General features: G+C 43.7%; 2 protein-coding genes and 1 pseudogene across 15 annotated transcripts; 2 read left to right on the top strand and 1 right to left on the bottom strand.

Moving 5' to 3' along the window:
* The first annotated feature begins 692 nt into the window (after positions 1-692).
* On the top strand, positions 693-11,066 carry LOC125548217 (peptidase uncH). Its single transcript, XM_048711883.2, has 18 exons — positions 693-977; positions 2,105-2,274; positions 3,001-3,108; positions 3,200-3,271; positions 3,393-3,540; positions 4,226-4,308; positions 4,892-4,947; positions 5,172-5,299; positions 5,391-5,481; positions 5,598-5,663; positions 5,754-5,976; positions 6,206-6,307; positions 6,441-6,526; positions 6,602-6,724; positions 8,524-8,593; positions 8,694-8,785; positions 10,558-10,662; positions 10,761-11,066. Exons 1-18 carry the CDS (start codon positions 715-717, stop codon positions 10,872-10,874), a joined length of 2,100 nt encoding a protein of 699 aa, XP_048567840.2. The 5' UTR covers positions 693-714; the 3' UTR covers positions 10,875-11,066.
* A 3,341-nt stretch (positions 11,067-14,407) lies between these two features.
* Positions 14,408-18,655, bottom strand: LOC147977660 (uncharacterized). 14 transcript variants are annotated; one of them, XR_015617904.1, is made up of 8 exons: positions 18,334-18,655; positions 18,039-18,127; positions 17,641-17,910; positions 17,287-17,547; positions 16,680-16,807; positions 16,119-16,563; positions 15,957-15,986; positions 14,408-15,812 (listed from the first exon to the last, which is right to left on the bottom strand). XR_015617904.1 is itself a non-coding variant. In XM_087545864.1 (8 exons), the coding sequence occupies exons 3-6, from the start codon at positions 17,384-17,386 to the stop codon at positions 16,119-16,121; spliced, it is 369 nt and encodes a 122-aa protein (XP_087401990.1). In that variant the 5' UTR covers positions 17,387-17,547; positions 17,641-17,910; positions 18,039-18,236; the 3' UTR covers positions 14,408-15,808; positions 15,957-15,986. The 14 variants fall into 14 exon arrangements, 3 of the variants coding, with proteins under 3 accessions (XP_087401990.1, XP_087401989.1, XP_087401988.1); XR_015617903.1 differs by lacking the exon at positions 18,334-18,655 and having other exon boundaries at positions 17,641-17,761; positions 17,858-17,910; positions 18,039-18,236; XR_015617902.1 differs by lacking the exon at positions 18,334-18,655 and having other exon boundaries at positions 15,913-15,986; positions 16,119-16,166; positions 16,471-16,563; positions 18,039-18,236.
* A 1,596-nt stretch (positions 18,656-20,251) lies between these two features.
* Positions 20,252-21,881, top strand: LOC125547260 (uncharacterized; annotated as a pseudogene).
* The last annotated feature ends 361 nt before the right edge of the window (positions 21,882-22,242 follow it).

Here is a 22,242-nt window from a genome sequence, read left to right on the forward strand (position 1 = left end):
TGGCAAATAAAATATTTTTTATGGAATTTATACTGACGCGAGGATGACAATTTTAGTTTGCAAGCACGGCCATCTTTTTAGCAAAATATAAACTGAGGCGGATTTATTATGCTAGTCAACTGAACTTGCCATCCTTACAAACACAGCTTGCCATGAAAAACTTACGATTTGTCATGCCTAAAAAATCTGACGTTCGCTGGATATCCGGGTCCATTAAACAATGGCTAGTGCCCATCTGAGTAACCCATCTCCCTCCCCAAGAGAGAAACAACCAAGTTGTTGTACCCAGCCCGAGACACCATCATAACCAAGGCTAGTGATCGCCAAATTTCCTAGCTCATCTTTTTAGACAAACAGGCGCGGGGCTCTGCTTTTCACCAAAGCGAAGAGTAACCAAGTTGGGGCTGGGTACACCGGCTGTTGTTACAGGGGAGCTCAATCTCACACAGAGAAAAGACAACACGCACGGCAGAAACTCTCCCTACGGGAGCTCAATCTCGGAATATAATGCAGAGAATGTACGAGTTAAAAGAACATTTTTGTTAAGGAACATATAATGCAAAATTCCAGTTAAAAAATTATTTTCTTTAAAGGAAAAAAACTCTGTTGATTTGATTTCATATTCGGGATGATAGTCAGAATGATGCTGCACTCGCACCATAGTCCCAAAACCCCACCTAAACCCCTATAAAATCACAGTCCACGCCCCCGGCCATGGCGACACTTCTCCCAGCCTGCTCCGCCTCCTCCCCCGCATCCGCCTCCGCCGCGCCGCCCGGCATGTCCTCCTCCTCCCCAGCTTCTCCAGCGCCGGCTGACGCCGCGGGAGGGGAGAAGCCCACGGCGGCGCCGTACGGGTCCTGGAGGTCGCCCATCACCGCAGACGTCGTCTCCGGCGCCGACAAGCGCCTCGGTGGCATCGCCCTTGCCGGAGACGGCCGCCTACTATGGATCGAGGGACGCCCCGAGGAGAAAGGGTGAGTAAACCACTGCGTCAATGCTTACTACTGCTTATTGATTCACCGCAAGGCATGAGGAGACGCTCCCAGATTTGTACGGTACCTCGTAGCTTCGAATTGCTAAACATTGTAGGGGCATATCTGGAGTTGTTTCTAACTGCATTGGGCACGCACCACTGTACCAGAGGACTGACTGGTTCTATCACTTCAAGTGCATATATATAGCACTGAATATAACGAAAATGTTATTTGGAGTTGGGGTGTTATGGTCTCCGCGTATTAGTATTTTGTTTACCATAAGAGTATAGATCTACTCCCTCCGCTCCTAAATATAACTCTTTTTAGGAAGTTCATATTGGAATCTCTAAAAAGACTTATATTTAGGCAGTTCTGAGAAGAGGGACGACATCCCAAACGACACTCATTCCACGACTTATAGCTGGAAGTCTGAAACTGTTTTTCTCTGTATAAACAAACTATAAAAGTTCATGCACAGGAGCATGTGAGTGATGAAATTTGACATATCACAGATCTATTTGCTTGATGAATGTTAAGTCAACATGCTTGAGAACATTCAAGCGTGCAAGCTATGGCCCCAGCGTATTCGTCGTGGCAAATGAGGCCTCTTTCTCCAAGTCACTGCTCTTTTTTCTTGTTGTTTTTCCTGGCTTGCAGTAGTGTTTGTTCGTAGGGTCGTGTTTCTGCTGTTATGTGGGTGTGGCTTTTGGTGTGCCTGGTTGAAGTTGTAGTGGTATACTATTTTCTGTAAGCTGCTGGATACCAGCATATATACTCTGAAAACTTCGCTTTCAGTGAAAAACAGGTCCAAGTGCCTTTTGTCTGAATAAAATTGCATGCCATGAGTGCATGCATCCTACACACAAGATAAAATGGTATTGGTAATTCAGATGAACTGAATGATAAAATCCTTCCTTGCCCACAATCAATGATGCCATATATCGAACTCCTAAGTAATAAAGCGCCCCTTTTCGAAAAATATATCGAACTCCTCGGCTTGTGTCAATTACTTTATGTTAACGCTGAATATTTGTTGTACCATATTCAGTCTCGGTAGGCTTCAATTAGTTTGCATCCAAACTCAAAATTGAATATTTTGTGTCATATTTAACTAATTTTGTATCCAGGCGTATGGTTATTGTAAAGGAGGGTGACAAGCCTGTGGATGTCATACCTCAGGAATTCGCAGCACGCACCCTTGTTCAAGAATACGGAGGTGGTGCATTTGCAGTCCAAGATAATACTGTTGTTTTCTCAAACTACAAGGATCAACGTCTGTACAAGCAGCCGACTGAAAGTAAGTGGGATGGTAATCACTTATAATGGACCTAGTTCAACATAACACCAATCCACATGTGACATGTCAATAGAAACAGGTAGTTAAGTTGGAATTGTATGGTGTCAGATACAATAATCTTACATTCCATTACATATCCCTTCATGGGCTACTGCATAGATTGCATATTGTGTTCATTCAAATGGGTAATACGAGTACAATATGCAATAGAGTATGAAGGAAAATATAACAGAGAAAGAGTGATGCCAACATAGCCGATACAATATACGGAGTAGTTCTGAAGCCCAGGATTGAATGCCTAAAAAACTTATCTGTGGGATCACCCAATATCGGAATCAATAGGTAGGCTAGCTAAGGCTCTCTGTCCTAATCCTCATGAGTCATGGATCATGACTGCAGGAGAAGAACTTGCATTTAGGTTGAATACTTATCATTGACAGCCGACGAAGTGATATGCTGTGTTTGACAAGAAAACTAGCCAATCTTGTTTGACTGAAAACTGTAGGGGAGGTCTCAGCAGCATATGTTTTGTTAATTATAAAAAACTGTACAAGTAAGAAACTAAGAAGGCTGTACAAGGATGAGTACACAAGATGGCTAGGAGGGTTGTAGGAATTGGCACTAAGTAATATCATCTCTTTAGAACCATTTGATATTTCATCTTCGGCAAATTAAATTAAACTATGACGTTTTTTCATTTGAGATCATTTCACATGATTATTACAGTTAGAAGTCTGCCCGTGCCTCTTACACCCGATTATGGTGCACCTGACGTCAGTTATGCTGGTGGTGTCTTTGATCCACACTTCAGCCGTTATGTTACTGTGATGGAAGGTACTTCACATATAATTTGTTTACAGACTTACATGTAGTCTAGTTGCAGGATGAACTATTGTACTCTTGACATGCTCAAATTTCTTGATAGATCGGCGAACGAGTAACTTGAATCCCGCTACAACAATTGCGTGTATAAACTTAAGCGGTGGGGATATCCATGGTAAGACTAGAAAATTATATAGCTTGTACCAAGTAGATCTATATTTTTGTTTGATTCTTCCTATGTTTACTCTGGGTTGATGTTTTGACTGACAGTACCTCACATATTTTCTGTATTGAAGAACCGAAGGTGCTGGTCAGTGGGAATGACTTCTATGCTTCTCCAAGAATTGATCAAAACAAAAAGCGGATGGCATGGATTGAGTGGGGTCATCCAAACATGCCATGGGATAAATCAGAACTCTGGGTCGGCTACTTCTCTGAAAGCGGGTAAATGGAATTATCGTTTGAACTAGATATTAGTACATGCTGTGTTTCCTTGTAAGATTAGATACAGTTTGTTTCCTTAGATAAGATCCTTAGGATCCAAATCTGTTTTGTTTACCTGTCATACAAGTTGATCGGCCTGGCGTATATAATGGCATCCTTGTCTTCGCGTAGGTGCCGTAGCTCCACCAGATGGTTCCGGGGTGGTGAGACTTTCGGCCTTGCCATTCTGGTGAACGGCTATAAAACCCTAGACCACCACAGGCCCCAACCAGTGACATTCTCTTAATGTCAGTTTTGACTTGGACTTGCATATTTTCGTTCTAATTAAGGAACTATACAGTATTCACATTTTCCTAGAAGCGTATATGGGGTTCTGTTTGTATATATATATTACTCCCTCTATTCCTAAATATAAGTTTTTTTAGAGATTCCACCATGGCCTACATACGGAGCAAAATGCGTGAATCTACACTCTAAAGTATGTCTATATACATCCGTATATAATTTGTAGTGTAATCTCTAAAAGACTTATATTTAGGAGCAGAGGGAGTAGCTTGCATCATGGAACAGGCTAGATTAGTGACTAGACTAGTGTGCTTAATATGTTGCAGCAAGCTCTAGTATTACACTCCATTTATCATGGGCTTTTAAAATTTCTAACTGCTGCTGATTTGTTTGTGTGCAGAGAGTTGACCAAACGGGTCTGTGTTGCTGGAGGCAACCCAATGCTGGTGGAATCCCTTGCTGAGCCTAAATGGTCTCCAAAAGGTGTCATTTGCCAGCTAAATTTGCCTATATTCCTTGTTATTTTCTTAAAGATATGTTACTATGCTTACTTGGGTGATAAAGACGTTCCTCGTAAGCGTATTATTTCGCTCTTTCGTTTTGTTTCTTAAGTAAGTTAAACACTTTTTTTGCACATCTTCATGGTTTCTAAAGTAGTTTTCTTGAACAAAGTCAAACAACCTACTCTACTTGTGCTTTTTCATCGTTTCAGTACATTCTTCTATTTGACGATCGGATTGTTTTATATTATGTTGAGATTGACGTCACTAGTTTCTGTTGTTGGTCTATCAATTTATTGATTCAATATTTCTTGGAGCTGCTTTAACTAAATGGACTATCATAGTTTGTGGGGAATTTTTCTCTATAGATCAATAAAGGTTATCTTCAATACGGAAGTGCATATGTGCTATTGTTTTCTGGGTCTTCTGTTCACATATCACACTGCCTAGTGATTGAACTGTTTGATTACCTAAACAACTTTAGTATTAATATATTCGCTTCTACGACTATAAGGTGGCTACTGACAACCAGAATTTAACCATGGCTTGATGCATGCAAACTGCAGGAGAACTGTTTTTCATAACTGACAGAGAGAGTGGATTCTGGAACATTTATAAATGGGTAATGTGGTTTTCTTTCAGTACTTGAGCTCTGTTTTTCATAACTGACAGAGGGAGTGGACAAAGAATGGAACATACATTTTGATGACACTGTTCATGTTTTGGGTCATGGAGATTGGAGTAATAACTTTAAATGTCATGAAAAATGGCATGGTGATTAAATACTACATTCTTTGTCACCATCTGATCTTTGCTTGCGTAAAATATCTCTGCACTATGTATCAGGTTGAACACAGCAATGAGGTTGTTCCGGCGTACACATTAGATGCTGAGTTCACCAGACCATTGTGGCTTTTTGGCAACAGCTCTTACGCTTTTCTTGGAAAAAGCAATCACATCATTTTAACTTACAGGTTCTGATGATTCTGTAAAGTTGTATGTTTCATTGTCATATTTTGTTGATGAAACATCTTTAAATACAATCCCAATACCGATGTAACACAGGCAGCTCGGAAGGTCATATCTTGGTGTTCTAGATTGTGATTCAGGCTCAGTTTCATTGCTCGACACCCCTTTCTCCGATTTGTCCAATGTGGTAAGTACCAGAATCTACAGGTCCTCCATCTGAAGTTTTTGTTTCATGTATGTACCATGTCATGTTACATCAATTTCATGCTGGTGGTTGAGATGACCTCTTCCGTGTTTTGGCAGGTTGCTGGAAATGATTACTTCTATATCGAAGGTGCATCTGCAAGTGTCCCAATGTCAATTGCAAAGGTGTCTAGGATGTGACATCCACATTATTGGTTATGTACCGACGATGTATTAGAGCATCAACTCATGCAACATGTATGTGTTTCTTTCCAGGGGACTTTGGATAAGAACAAAACAAAAGCAATTAGTTTCTCAATAGTCTGGTCTTCCTCACCAGATGCTTTGCAGTATAGACCTTTCTTCAGCACCCCAGAATTTATTGAGTTCCCTACATCCAGCCCTGGGCAGAAGGCGTATGCCTATTTCTACCCACCTTTGAATCCCATGTTTCAAGGTTTACCAGATGAAAAGCCTCCATTGCTGGTCAAAACGCATGGTAAGGAAATTAATGAACCCTTTTGATGTCTCAAAATAATTATTCGTAGACAATTTCAGTGTGGCATGCGCGTGCGGTGTGTGTGTGTGTGTGGGTGGGTGGGTGTGCGAGGGCACGCACGTGTCCGTTTATTTCATTGAAAGTTGGATTGTTAAGTGAGTTACAGGATCCTCCGTATTCCATAATTACAACAAAACCATGCAGCTTTGATGCTTCCCACAATTTTCAGGAGGACCTACGGCTGAAACACGTGAAATTCTAGACCTTAGTGTCCAGTATTGGACTAGTCGAGGATGGGCATTTCTTGATGTTAACTACGGAGGAAGCACTGGTTTGTCATTGCCTCTAGTATTCAGATTAGACGGATTCTTCATTCTATATTGATTGTAATTAAGGCTTCAGGTTCATTTAAATTATTAATTGTTATTACTGTATGCTAAACTATATTGAAATATAAACTGAAGGATATGGGAGAGAATACCGAGAGAGATTATTGGGGAAATGGGGTATTGTCGATGTTGATGATTGTTGCAGCTGTGCAAGATTCCTGGTACGTCCTATGATCAACGATTCTAATAGTATAAGAATTTTTAACAATGCTCACAGTGCATCTTACTTAATTAAGGTCGAGAGCGGGAGCGTAGATGAACAACGCCTATGTATAACGGGGAGATCAGCGGGCGGATACACTACTTTAGCTTCACTCGCATTCAGAGATACATTCAAGGCTGGAGCATCTTTGTATGGTGTAAGTGCTATCTTTTCAGAATATATTATTTATTGGCTTGCTATAAACAAACTTTCACCAGATACTCAGTGGTTTCTGCAGTTTCTGTATTTGTTTTCTTAGAAACAGTACGTGCCTGCATTCTCAAAATGGTAGTCATGGAGGCTATATTTGTTCATTCATCCCCTTTTTCGGATACGCGAAAAAAATCCCTTCTCCATTTCATTATAAAACAGAAACAAAGTGTTCTACATACAACAGAACAGACCACAGTAGATGCTAAACCCTACACTAAGAAGAGAAACCTATTACTGTTCTCAAAGAAATTTACTCTCCTCAGGTAGGTAAAGAGCAGCAGAAGCTAAATCCGAAGTTTTCCTCTGCTGGCTTCCATTTCAGCTGCTATAATGAGAGTACCAACTCAATGGTTTCTTGGGCCAGAAGAGATTTCGCAAGGCCTTTCCTCATGGAAGCTTCCATTAATGCCGTCTGGTGCATTTGGAAGCAAAGAAATTCTAAAATCTTCCATAATACCCGCCCTAGCTTAGGCTCTTGGTCATAAGCCAAGCCAGGATTGGAGCGGCGTCGCAAGCACCTTGCTCATTCGGAGGGAGAACGCAAAGAGATCTCTCTTAGACCTTAGTCCTTCTCCAACTGTAGGTTTCCTTAATGGCTGCATCTCTTTGCCTGGCTCAAGGCAGGAATATTCAAGAACATCATGTGTCCCTGTGCGCATCCTTATAGCCTCTATTTGGAACTCAGGAAAATTTCCTGATTCTTGTGGGAGTTGAACTCTTTCTTGTGAAATTTCCGAGTTCCGAACAGGGCCAAGTGTGATGTGCCTTTTTAGTTGATATATACAGCTAATAATATATCCTCACAACGTATTTGCTGGCTTTGGGAATAAGCTCAAGGAGTGCTCTAGGGACTAGGGCTTATGGACAAATCTTAGTCATCATGCCATCCATAATGACCCTGGGTGCGTTTGGTTAATATGGTTTAATAGTTTGTTAAATGTTTCATGAATTCTTTATGTGTTTTGGTTGCAGTTAATACCAAACAACTCTGGTACGGTTGCGGTAAATTAACACATGACAAATTGACAATAAGTTAAAGTATCTCGATGACTTTACAGGTTCACATCACAAAGTACAAATTTACACATGACAAATTGAGTAATTAACATCAGAAGCATGCTAGTATCAACACCAACAGCACCTAAGCAAGGAGCAAGCAACAAGCAACAAGCAGCCAATCACAACAAGGCGGATCTATGCTGCATTAGTCATATCATATAGCATTTTCTTATAGCAGGAAGCATTTTAGCATTAGCAAGCACCAAGTAGATAGTGTACACATGCTAGTTTAATGTCATAACGAACTAATGTTGTGCGGCCGACCATTGTTTCATGCTTAATTGTGAGTCGGACCAAAGGCGAAGAGCCCAATTGTCCAGGATGAGCGCTGAGATGGGCTGGGCCTTGCAAGTGTTCGTTGTTTGGTAATAACCAAATTAGTTCGGTTTTGTACAAAATAAACCAAACCTTTAGCGGTTAGTAATTTGCCAACAATAATGATAAGCAATAACCACATCAACCGGCTGGTAACCGAACGTCCAGCTTTGCATAACCGGCCTGGTCTTGGTTCGATACCATATTAACCAATAACCATATCCATACGATCGTTTTTATTAGTGGACTGGTTGAAACTTGAAAATGCAGTTTAGTGCCATTTTGGTTGCTATAATTTAGTCATTCTATTTTTTTGCTGTTTGTTTGTATAAACATAAAAACTAACTCTTTTGCTGAATTGATGATCAGATTGGTGATTTGTCTTTGATGAGAGCAGACTCGCAGAAATATGACTCCCATTATATCGACAATCTTGTCGGTAAGAAAGTATCTCATCATTTTTGTTTTGGAAAGGGGAGTTCAACGCATCAATTAGTATGATTAATTTAATAGTTGCCTCTTCCACTACATCCTTTCAGGAAATGAAAGAGCTTACTATGAGAGGTCACCAATCAACTTTGTCAATAAATTTACATGCCCAGTAATTCTGTTTCAAGGATTGGATGATAAGGTAGGTGTTGATCATCAACCACATTGGTTATCATGAATTCATGAGTACACAAGTCAGTAGAACCATGCACATGTGTGTTTCTTTAACATTTGAAGTTATCTTTGGACTCTTGAGATCATGTTTCTTCTGTAGTGGATTAGCCACTCTGTTCTTCAGATTGTCATATTATAGTTCGTCCTGTAAAACTAATGGCCAGGCTTCCATCACTGGTAGAAAAAGGGCCTATAGTCCCGGTTCGTAAGGGCCTTTAGTCCCGGTTTCTGAACCGGGACTAAAGTGTCGGTACTAATGCCCTGACCCTTTAGTCCCGGTTCAATCCAGAACCGGGACTAAAGGGCGCGGCCACGTGGAGCTCCACCTTTAGTCCCGGTTGGTGGGACTAAAGGAAATTTTATGATTTTTTTTGAAAAAAAAAATTGATTTTTTTTTTGAATTATTTTTATTTCCAAACTTCTGAATTATTTTAACCTCTAGTCTGTAATCACCACCCCTCATCACTTCTCAATTTATCCTCTAATCACCCCTCATCATTCCAAATCATCTAACTTCCCGAATGGTCACCCATCCTCCCACTCCCCCAGCCTAAGCACGCTTAACTTCCGGGTTCTATTCTCCCTCGCTCCAAGTCTGCACTTGTTGTTTTCCTGACAATAGTAAGATGCCAATCCTATTAACCTTCAGGAATTTTGCTTGAGCATGAAGTGACACATTTCACTGTTTGAGTTTGAAACTATTGTTTTAAAAAAACATAATTATTTAGTAACACTAATATTTCTTGAATAATTAGTTTGACCATTGTTTGACCACAGTTTGACCACAGTTTGACCAGATTTGACCAAAATTGAAATAACTAAAATAATTATTTAGTAACACTAATATTCTAGAATAATTAGTTTGACCATTGTTTGACCACAGTTTGCCCACTGTTTGAATATTTTTCAATTTTTTCCACTCTAGATCTTAAACTAATGCTGTCCCCCTGTTAAATTTGGATGTAACTTTTCGAGTAGATGATTTTTCATATAAAAAACTTTTTCATCCGAGTTAGTATGCAAAAGTTATGCCCATTTTTACAAATTTTAGAGAGATTTTGCAAATAAAGTCAAAATTCACATTTGCAAATTTTCCCAACAACTAGACCACATATCACATGAGAAACTTATTTTCTTTTATTTTTTTGATATTTCCATTATTTTCTTTTATTTTTTTTAAAACTGAAAAGGCGATCCAAGGGGGGGGCGTAGAGTTTGAAAATGGGATCTTTAGTACCGGTTCGTGGCACGAACCGGGACTAAAGGTCTCAACCCCATTAGTCCTGGTTCGTGTCTCAAACCGGGACTAAAGGTCTAATCTTTAGTCCCGGTTTGAGGCACGAACCGGGACTAAAGGTCATCGCACCCTTTAGTCCCGGTTCATGTCTTAAACCGGGACTAAAGGGCCCGAGTGAACCGGGACTAATGCCTTAGCCGCACGAACCGGGACCAATGCTCACATTAGTCCCGGTTCTAGACTGAACCGGGACTAATGGGCTGAGCCGGCCTGGACCATAGCCCTGTTTTCTACTAGTGCATATTTGCATAGGGTTTGTATGTACTTTGTTGAACATACTTAAGATTGATGAATCATTGCCTGCAACATTTCTTTGTGCAAAATGTCAGGTGCAATCTCACATGCAAAAGTTTGCTCTGGTTTTGTGCAAAACTACAACCTGCATTTAGCTAAGGCCGAAATAGACCGTAGCAAAATATTTCACTTGCCTTAATGTTTCGCAGGTCGTACCACCAAACCAGGCACGTAAAATATACCAGGCTTTGAAAGAAAGAGGTCTGCCTGTTGCTTTGGTTGAGTACGAGGGGGAGCAGCACGGGTTCCGCAAGGTTGAATACTGTACTAATAGTTGCCTTACTACATCTTCTACCCTGTTAACTTTCAAGGTTGTCATGGATTTCATCTTCACATTTTTCACTCTGAACAGGCCGAAAACATCAAGTTTACCTTGGAGCAGCAGATGGTGTTTTTCGCTCGATTAGTCGGGAAATTTGAGGTGGCGGATGATATAACTCCAATCAAGATCGAAAACTTCGATTGAAGTGCAGAAGAAACAATCGTAGCGTCAGCTTACATTTTCTTTTAGAACTTGACTTTTTAGTGTAATGGTGTCTTGCCGCTATGTAACTGTTTACGTGTTTTACAATACTGTTTACGTGTTTTACAGTGCGTCTCTTCACATTTGTTTTGGATTATGTGAAATAGAACGAGATGCCCACCATGATGTTTTCTACTAGCCCAGCAACAAGAAAGAGCGTTCTCTAGTCATGTCATGTTTTCAAGTGGAGCATGCAAAAAGTTGTGGACCCTAATAGAGAGCTGACGTTCACTACAGGAGGACGTTGCACGAATGAACGTTCCCTCATGGAGGCTCACGCGAGTGAACGGCGTTCGCTCAAAAAACCTCTCCGGGAAACGTTTCAGGAATTGCCATCCTAAAATAGAGAGATTTGTTATCCTATAACAAATAGATTTGCCAAGACGCGGATTTGGTAAACATGGGTGCACATGCACCCTTTATGAATAGTAAATTTTTAAAAAATACTTGAAAAATTGAAAAAATCTGAATTTATTTTTTGTAATATACATAGTCAGCCAGTATACTCGCATATGAAATTTCACGAAGACATCACATCCGTGATAATCTGGGAAAAAAATAACAAAATCGAAGCTAATCAAAACTATATTAAAACACTGTTTAATGAATAGTATGGTCGTATTTTATTTTCTTCACTAAGAATACCATGGGTGTCAATACATCATGAAACTTCACACGTGAGTAGAATGATCGACCAAGTTTCATGCTGCAAAAAATTCAGAATTTTTTAATTTTTTTCTTGTATTTTTTTATGAATTTACTATTCACGTGGGTGCGCGCGCACCCATGTTCACCTTTGTATTTTCGTGCTAAAGAAAAAATAATTGTTATGCTATAGAAGAAAATTTGTCATACTATAGCAGAGAAAATTGCCTTGCATTTCAGAGATTTAAGGGCATCTTCAGCCGTTGGCCCCCCCAGGACGCATAAAAATCGCCCTCTGGGGGCGAGCTGGCGATACAATCGGCGCTGGGGGCGGTTTTGCGCCCAGTCGTCGCCCCCAGGCGCCGAAATTGGCCCATTTGCAGCCCAATTTCGGCGAATAAAGGGCCCATGTGGGCGAGAATAGGCCCATATTCGGGGTGGTTTCGCCATGTCTCGGCGTTCAATTATCAACACAATTATTTCTTATCACATATTTCATCACAGAAAAATCAAATACTTCAACAAAATAGTACAACAACAAATAGTTCAATACAAATTATATAGTTCAACAAATAAAAACTCGTATTTCATCACACGGCGTCCCCCTTGAGCCTCCATAGGTGCTCAATCAGATCTTTCTGCAGTTGATGATGCACCTGTGGGTCTCGGATCTCCTGTCGCATACTGAGATAGGTAGTCCAAGTTGCCGGTAGATTGTGATCAACTTCGGCTAGAGGCCCCTGCCTGTAGTATGGTTCAGTGTCAAACAGTGGGTCTTCTTGCTCGCTCTCGATGATCATGTTGTGCAAGATGACACAGCAAGTCATAATCTCCCACATTTGATCTTTGGACCAGGTCTGAGCGGGGTACCGAACAACAGCGAATCGAGATTGGAGCACACCAAATGCCCGCTCGACATCCTTCCTGCAAGCCTCCTGAACTTTCGCAAACCAGGCGTTCTTGCCTCCTGCCGCAGGGTTTGAGATCGTCTTCACAAATGTCGACCATCTCGGATAGATGCCATCTGCTAGGTAGTACCCCTTGTTGTATTGGTGCCCATTGATCTCAAAGTTCACCGGAGGAGAATGGCCGTCAACGAGCTTGGCAAAAACAGGAGAGCACTGCAGCACATTGATGTCATTGTGAGTTTCTGGCATACCAAAGAAGGAGTGCCAAATCCAGAGGTCCTGTGTGGCTACCGCCTCAAGCACCACACTGCAACCGCCTTTGGCGCCTTTGTACATCCCCTGCCAACCAAATGGGCAATTCTTCCATTTCCAATGCATGCAGTCGATGCTTCCAAGCATCCCAGGAAATCCTCTTGCTGCATTCTGGGCTAGGATCCGAGCAGTGTCTTCCGCATTGGATGTTCTCAAGTATTGTGGCCCAAACACTGCCACCACTGCCCGACAGAACTTGTAGAAATACTCTATGCTGGTGGACTCGGCCATGCGCCCATAGTCGTCGAGTGAATCACTGGGAGCTCCATATGCAAGCATCCTCATCGCTGTCGTGCACTTCTGGATGGAGGTGAATCCAAGAGCGCCAGTGCAATCCATCTTGCACTTGAAGTAGTTGTCGAACTCCCGGATGGAATTCACAATCCTGAGGAAGAGCTTTCGGCTCATCCGATAACGGCGCCGAAATGTTTTCTTGCTATGAAGTGGAGAATCGGCGAAGTAGTCGGAGTAGAGCATGCAGTAGCCTTCGAGACGATGTCGGTTCTTTGCTTTCACCCGCCCCGGCACCGAGCCACCTCGCCGCGGCTTTTCATTGCTCGCTAGCAGCTGGGCGAGGGCGGCGAGCACCATGAGATGCTCTTCTTCCTAGACGTCGGCCGCGGCTTCCTCCTCCAGCAGCGCGGCGAGCTCTTCCTCGTCATCCGAGTTAGGCAAAACGCCGAACACCTTGCGCTCGGTGGGCGTGTACCCGCCGCTAAACCGCGCCTCCGCGGCCGAAAACGGCGGCCGGAAACGCCCAGCTGCTGTGGGAGGGGCTGCCGCGGCGAAGCGCTGCTATTTTCCGGCGGGGAATGGCTATCTAGCGGAGTAGGGCGGCGGCCGTCGCCGGGATATAGCTAGTGGTGGTCGAGGGCGCGGGGGGTGCGAGGCGAGTCGGGGGAAGAAAACCTTGACTTTTCCCTTTCGGTGTGGGCCAGGCGTGCTTTGCCCTAGCGCCGGAGCCCCCAACTGCTCCCCAGCGCGCCGGGTTCAGCGTGTGACCGCCGGGCGGAAAAAAGGTCCGAACCGGCGATTTTCAGCGTCCTGGGGGCGCGACTGGGCTGTTTTTTCGGCACCGGCGCCGAAAAAGTGGCCTGGGAGGGCCTGTTGGGGGCGCGGCTAGAGATGCCCTAACATGCTGTAGTCAGCAGAGAGAATTGACAGGCTAAAAGAGAAGAGGAAAGTCATTGAACATACTAGCACAAATGCCCGTGCGATGCAACGGGAGAAAACAGTACTCGGTGAAAACATGGATGGAGACTGCCGCCTTCTATTTCAACACAGCATCCTATTTTAAAAATAGTAACTGGTTCAAAGTTATTCAATCAAATACTAACGGGTTATTCCTATAGATTTTTTTAAACAGTTTCGAAGTTATAATTCACTTCTGTGATGCTTAGATTAGAGTACGTATAGGTACGTGCTTCGCTGAAGAGAAAGGGCGAGGAATGAATGTGTGTCGAAACAAGTGCTAAAGTTTCTCTCTCTCGCATCATGTCTCCCTCGACCACTGTGCGCTTCATCAATCCGCCGGCTTCACAAACTAATGCTTAAATTGTTAATCCAATTGGAAGATCAAATGCAAGCACCATGCAAGAGAAGTGAAAGAGATGACACAAGAGCTAGCTAGCTTTTGTTTTTAGGGTAAAAACCACTGTAATTGGATGAACCCTGAGCTTTTCTCAATGTAATCTCATAAACAGTGTAACTATTATTTGATACCAATAAAGGGAACCACCATCCCCTCCCCTAAAAGAAGCAGCAGACTGCCCACGAATTTCCATACTTTTGCATCTTGTACTTCAACTATCTGCCTTGATCCTTCATCAAGAAACACGTTCCTCGATACCACTTCCTGAAAGTTAGAACAATATCACGGGCATAGGCAATACATAACTATTACTTTGTGAAAGTTTCTGCTGAACTATCCTTACTGTATGTTCTAAAAAAATAGAACTCTCCTCCCTGTACCAGAAAAGCACACCTACAACGGCATAACTGCATCAACTATGAAATATACCACACTGATTCTACAGAAAACAGGAACACCAAGAAAGAGTGAGGTATAGAAAAAAACATGTCAATTATTATTAAGTAACCAACAAAAGGGTCGTGCGCAGCAAATATATATAGAAGCATCTCAAGAAAAAAAAGATGCAAAACAATAAATAACTGAAGCTAATTTGTAAAATATTGGCAGCAAATTAATGTAGAATATTGATATTTGGCACTTTATATGACAATGAGAAAATAAACCAGGATGAGTCACCTCAAATAATTTGACCGTATCATCTTCATTATGGTTCAAATGAGAGAGAAAATAGAAAGGCATTAAGCAAAAATTCCTTGTCAGCAACCATTGCACATATTTAGTTTTATAAAGTACAATAGATCATTTTGCATATAGAAACAGGTCAACATTCTAGAAACAGATGTGTTCTTCATCTAAAGTCCAGTTGACATAAAAAATTCAAGTTGCAGCTGCATTCTGTTGATACATTGCTCAGCAAATTTTTAGAATTATAAGTCAAATTCCAGTACAAAGTATGACAACCGCATCTTAAAAATGCACATCTAATAGCTTGTAAACATGGTCAAATTGATGCCTCCTAATTTCGCATATCTTTTTCCAAGCAATACAATATTTCTTCTCGCATACCTACAGTGTATATATTGTTCACAAGAGAATGAGAGAAGACCATGATCTTCCCAGGCTCTGCATGTAAGAGGAGCAACAGACCTAATTGAACTACAGTTTGTTGATCGGGTCGTGGGCGATGTTGGCGCCTGTGCTCTCCTAGGTGAGGCGGTGAGGAGGCAACGATGGCAGTGCGCCTGTTGAATGGCAGCCATGGAGCTCCAAATTGGAGGAGGAGAGGGTGGTCTCCAGTCTTGCTCCATCGGTTGGTAGCCATGGAGCCCCAATTTAGAGGTTGAATGGATGTTGGATTCCACCATACTCATGGAGAAAGATAAATGCAGTGTTTCAGTTGGACCGAACTCGGGAACTGCCTAGCTGTCAAAATTTGTAATGTGAGCAAAACCATGGACAGATATAAACTGAAAACCAAATACAGTTTATTTTATACAAGTATGCTTTGAAAAAAAATGCCCACATAAAGAGGGTCCAAAGTTGATGATGAGAGGCAAACTAATATACCCCTATTTGAAGTATGGTCATGGAAGCAACCTGCATTGGAAGGGTGTGACATGGTCCAGTAAGTATGACCCTTACGAAAATTGGTAACTGAACAATGCAAGGAATCTATGAACAGTGCATATAGAAATCTGAATGGTATATAAATGAAAAATTACCACTTACTCAATAGGTCCAGTGAGATACGATGTAGCACTTTGGCAGCCAAATTATCTTGCAAAATGCAAATACAGTACATCAATTATTGGATTTGCCACCTGAATAGCAAATTTAGGTTAAAATTTTATGTCGACAAACACATATCGGTTCCGGTAGGTAATATGCAGTGAAGACTCCGTGTTGCAAACGTATCACACAGCTGCTACATTGCCATTATGAAAGGACAAAGCAGAGTAGAGCTAGCAGCAACTGAAAGTCTGAATACTAAAACTATCTAGCCTCTGCACCACGGCTAGCTCTACCATGTGAACTATTTGCTACATAGTTAATAAATGTCTGAATGACTACCAACACGAACATGAGTTGCATCCTCGTTTGATTTACTCCATTGATCCCAATCCAATTTCTTCACTCCTTGAAGCCACAACGTTTCACTTCCTGGCATAGCATCCTGTTCATCAGTCATGTTCTCAGTGTACTGTACATTTGCCATTTTCTGAAGAGTTTCTACATGGTACATCAATTTAAACTTCAGACAGCAAGAAAGTTTCGACATAGCCAACAAACCTCAAGTACAAGAAGCTCAGTACCCAATCCTTTCGTCAGTTGATTAACTATGTATTGGAAAAGGCATTTAAGCTCCATGGAAAGATGCTTCTTGTAGCTGTTCAAGTTTATTGGTTCAGAATAGAAGCCTGAAGATAAAGATTGAAGATAATCACAATACTGCGAAGGAAAACACAAGCACCCCAGTGATTAGAAGGTATATAGAACTACTGCTTGCATTTTCAAAGCATTAGGATTGAAGACTAATCCAAAGAGCCGTAATTATCTAATGCGATTAACCAAAATAATAACAAAAATCTGTAGTCTTGGCAAATCGGTGATATTTCGGTGTACACTTCTATTGATAAAAGGTTAATATTTTCTTATCATTGGACATTTGGATTTAATCTACATGCTTGCAAATTCAAAACAAAATCAACATAACAATTTTCAGGAACCGAGCAAAGGCAGATCGAGTGCATCTTTAGTAGCACGTACGAACTGAACAAAACATTTGACAGTAGCATCGACATTGCTATTTCTACAACACCACCTAAACAAAGAAACTCGGATAAATTCTAATTTCAGCGTGTTTTGCAATATAAAACCGCAACTAAATTAATTCTACCTTGTTGGATCCTGTAGTAGTCAGAGCTTGTCGTCGAGCACGTTTCCCACATCAGAGAGCACATCCTTGAGATCACCAAACGATTTAGCCAGTGGCTCATTCCCGAGAACCTTGCCTTCAAATAACAGAGACCACCATGCAGACTCCCTTGATTGCAGACTTGAGCCCCCCAATTTCTTCTGCAAACCTGGCTTCGCAGACCCAGGGATCACAACTGTCGAAATGGGAGCTTGAGAGGATGGCTTAGGAACCAAATGCACCCTAAATCATCATACAGAAATTGGTTTGTTTATGGATGTGCCAAAAAATAAGCTAACTACAATACTTACAATACAATGGTTATGGAATTCTTACACAGGGAGGAAGCATGCAAACAATGGCTATCCTTCATCGCAAGTATTTCTTCAAGAATATCCAACATTTTTCCAGACTGAGCTCATGTTGATTTCAGAAAAGCAAGATAGCCGTTCTTCTCCTGTTTGAAAAGGCAGTTCTCATAAATATAACAAAACGAATACAACTGACCAGGAAGTACTTGTTTGCTTGTGCAAGTGATTGAGAGGAAATACACCTTTTTTTAAGGAGCTATGGGTCTCGCTCCCCTATATCCAACAAACGCTCAACCTATTAGAACTAACAAGGTTATTCGAAGGTTGCAATTTTTTCACGGGGTAGAAAACTGGCAACACGGGAATGGAAACCAATATTCTTTCGTCGGTTGTCTGGAGCTAACAAATTAGGATTGTTCTCACCTGCACTCCCAAGAACTTCAGGATTCAGACTGCCATACCGCCGCTTGCAATGCTCAAATGTTGCAGGTTTCACAGGGCACATCCAATTGCTGCAACCAAAGTGTGAGATGGCCAACAATATGTTCCGGTCATCCAAGACAGGCAGTGTGGTATCGAGCTCGGTCGAGTGATCGTCCGGACCAGATCTAATGGGAGAGGGGCGGGGGGGGGCAGCCTTGGGGATCAACCGAGAGTGGGGAAGGGATGAGGAGGGGGGGGGGGGGGGGGGGGGGGGGGGGGGGAGAGGTCGCTGCACCTCGTGCCGTTGGGGGAGGGCGGGGGAGAAGGATCACCCAGATCCAAGCCCGCAACCGCCGGCCGGTCACCGGAGCCGCCACCGCCGGTGAGAGCCTCCCTCACCTTGTGCCCTTTCTCCTTCCTCTCTTTCCTCTCTCCCTCACGCCCTGGCTCCCTCTTTCTTTGGATCAGCAGGACATCGTCGCCACGGGAGCAAGACGCCGCACCCGCCGCCAGATCGGCGCGGCACCGGATCGAGGCTCGCGCGGGGTGGGGCGCTTCTTTGCTGCTGGGATCGGGGGAGAAAGAGGAGTGTTTCTGTTTTTTTTTTTCACTTCAAAAAGGACGGCGGATTGAATCCGTGAAACTACAGGGTTTTATTTGTAAAATTTCTGAACGAAACATTTTTCTCACTTAACAAAGGACTGCGGGTTAATTTCACAGAAACAGGGGGATGTTTTTGCAAAAAGTCTGATGACGGACGACCAGAAACAATAGCTGGTTTATTAGTGTGTATATATATATATATATAGTAGTAGTAGTAGTAGGTAAAGATAAACCTGGCTGTGCTACCCGCCATCCTGGGGCACCCGCGTGCGCTAAGCTCGTTGGGCCGGTCGATTGTTTTCCTGTAGCTTCGTTTTGGATGCTGGCGCATCGTCAACCGTTTATTCTTTTATACATTCACGTCTTCTTCGAAGGTGGCTGCCGGGTGGACCATTATAGCTATGGGTCCAGCGAATCAGCTGCTCTTTAGGGTTACAAAGGTGTGCGCGTACCGGGCAGAGATGAGGCGAGGCCTAAAAATATCTGCCTCCACTTCCTCTCTCTCTCCCACCGTTCCTCTGCGCCGCCTCCTCTCCTCCCGATCCCCTCCTCTTCGTCGTGCGCGGCGGCTGGCGCAGCTCCTCGCGCCGCCGTTCGTCCCCGCCTCCTCTCCCTCCTCCCCAATCCCCGCCTCCTCTCCCTCCTCCCCAATCCGCCACCTCCTCTCCAATCCGGCATCGACGTGCTCAGGAGGAGCCCTCGATCTGGGGTGGTCACACACGGACGGGAGACTGCAGAGACGGAGACCAAGGTCGCGGTTTCGGGGGCTGCGCACACGTCGAGCAACGGCGGACGGGAGAGGGTCACGACAGCAGTGGCGTCCCTGCAGGAGAGAGAGAAGATGAGGGAGAGCGAAGTAAGGAGGGGAGGGACAAGGAAAGGACAGAGGAGAGGGAGGTGCAGCGGCGGGAGAAGAATACGGGAAGGAGGAGGAGGTCAGCCGCGTCCCTGGGGTGCCGTTGGAGCTGCTTCTCCGTGTCCGGTCCATGGTGGGCTGGTGGCAGCACACTCCCGCCCACTCTGCCACAAGAGATCAACTCACCACTGGATTAAGAGGGTGCTTGGATTCAAGGGACTATTTTTAGTCTGACTAAAAATAGTCTCTTTTAGAGGCTAAAGTTCCATGCACCTGTGACTAAAAAAAGACTAGAACTAGTCTTGAGGCTAAAAAGTTTTAGTCAAGGGAACCCTACTAAAATATGGATTAGCTCTCTCTCCCCTCATTTAATTCCTCTCTTTAACACAGCCGGTTCCCCTCCTGTTCCCTCGTCTCCCCCTCGAGCGCTCCTCTCCCCCTCCCTCTGTTCGTGCGAGGACGAGAGCAGCGGGCCTCCATAGGAGGCGCCGGGCCCCCGCAAAACGTGCCGCGGCCGCCTCCACCTCCGCTGATCCCCGCCGGCTCGGCCTACCGCCGCACCTCCGCCTACTGCAGCGCCTCCCGCCTCCGACTACTCGAGCGCTCCTCTCCCCCTCCCTCTGTTCGTGCGAGGACGAAAGGTGAGACTGAAGGCCAAGATCCATCCGCCATGGACGGCGCCCGTTCGATTTCTTTAGTTTTGTGCTTGTTTTTCCATTAATCGGATGAGTGTCTTGTCTCAGATCCATCCCTCATGGACGGCGCCCCGTTCGATTTCTTGTCTCAAACGGAATCATCTGGTGCTGCGGCGGAGGCCATGGACGGCGAAGGGTGGGGCTTGACGCCACCCCGTCTCCGGCGTGATAGTTCCGGCGGCCGCGTTCCGAGGGCCGGGAACGTCGCCGCACCGCGCATGGACCTGGGGACCTTGACCTCAACGCCGACTGCGGCGCCGCCTCGTACCCCGACATGACCATGTACACGCATATCCTCCAACGGGACAGCGGCTCCGGTCAAGATTTCCCCCCACAGAGGGCTAGATCAGATGGCTTGCCGCTGCGAGGTCGTCCACCTCGCCAAGGTCTGTCCGTAGCGAGGGCACCAGGTGCTCGCGGCAAGGCTGTCGTGGTGCCGGGGGGAGGGGATGTTGCTGCCATGCGAGTTGCTGCACGTCGTGGGGTTCAAATGGCGCGGGCTGCAGTAGGCAGCCGCAGGTAGCGGCGATTCCGATGGATGATGATGACGGCATCGAAGAAGACGAAGATGAAGATGAGAACACGCTGAACCAACATAGGAAGGTATACAATTTTCTTTGAAATTCTGCTCACACCATTTCTTTGAAACAGGGAGATTTAGGCTGTTTACTTATACATATTTATTTTAGAGGCCAAAAAGCAAGGCTAATTGGACAAACGAAAATACGTACATTTTGTGTGAGTTAGCTTGTGAGGAGATAGAGGATGGCAATTTTACTGCTAAAGTTTGGACCAGTCAGGGCTACAAAAATATGAAGGAGAAATATTATCAAAAGACAAAATTGTGGCATCCAGGGAGGGAAGTGAAGAACAAAATCCAGAACCTGAAGGGTGTGTACAATGATTGGGTATGGTTGCAGCAACAAACCGGATGCGGCCACGGCAAACATGGAGAAGTTACGGCAACTATAGCTTGGTGGGAGAGGGAGATCAAGGTACGACAATTAAAGCTTTTTCAATGACAAGTACATGAGCAATAGAGACATATGCTAATGTTGTACAAATACTATTTTGTAGAGTAGACCAAATCTCAAGAAATTTAGAAAGGGTAACCCTGAGTACATTGGACTGTTGCATGAGATGTTTCATGAGGTAGCCGTGGACGGTACTTCTGCTTACATACCTGGGCCAGCAGATGATACAGAGGCAAACGACGATGAAGATACAGAGGCAAACGACGATGGCAGCCCAATGAGTACCAGTACCCGCAAGAGGGGTGCCAGCTCAATTGATTTTAGGAGTACAGCAAGTAGTCCTTTAAAGAAAATCAAAATGAACATGGAGAATGGCAAAACTAAGGGTCCATTTTTGAGGACCTTGAAGGAGATCACCACCAGAATGGACAAGGAAGCTGAGACATCAAACACTATATTGCAAGCAATTGTAGACCAAGGCAAAGAAAAGGCAAAGAGAAGTGAGGAGCGTAAGGTAGCAGTAGCTACATGTCAGCAACTTGCCATTGAGTGTGGGGCAGAAGAGGAGTCAATTGAGTACTTTGTAGCATGTGACTTATTCAAGGACAAACACAACAGATTTGTCTTCCAGAACATGAAGACCCCTCAAGCTAGGCTCATATGGTTGAAGAGATGGTGCAAAGCAAAGAAGATGTATGACGAAGATGAGTCGTAGCTAGGTTGTCATGTATCAAGTGTCTCCTATTGTGTCATGTTTCCTATGATGAGTTAGGCTAATGTGGACCCTTTATGTTTTGAATTGCTATGTGAACCCTTTATGTTTTGAATTGCTATGTGGACCCTTTATGTTTTGAATCGCTATGTGCACCTAATTACTATGTGTTGAACATAATTCATATGTTGCAGGATGACTCTAGTGATGGTGATAGTATTGATGAGTCTAGTGAAGAGGAAGAGGAAGATGAGGACTCTAGTGATGAGGAAGAGGAAGATGCAAGGAGAAATAGAGTGCTAGCACTACTCCAGTTGAGGCGGAAAAGGTTCAACAATATAGGTATGATCGTCCAAATGTTTGG

The sequence above is a fragment of the Triticum urartu genome, chromosome 3A, assembly GCF_056163025.1.
Source record: "Triticum urartu cultivar PI428250 chromosome 3A, HENAU_Tu73, whole genome shotgun sequence".
NCBI lineage: Eukaryota > Viridiplantae > Streptophyta > Magnoliopsida > Poales > Poaceae > Triticum > Triticum urartu.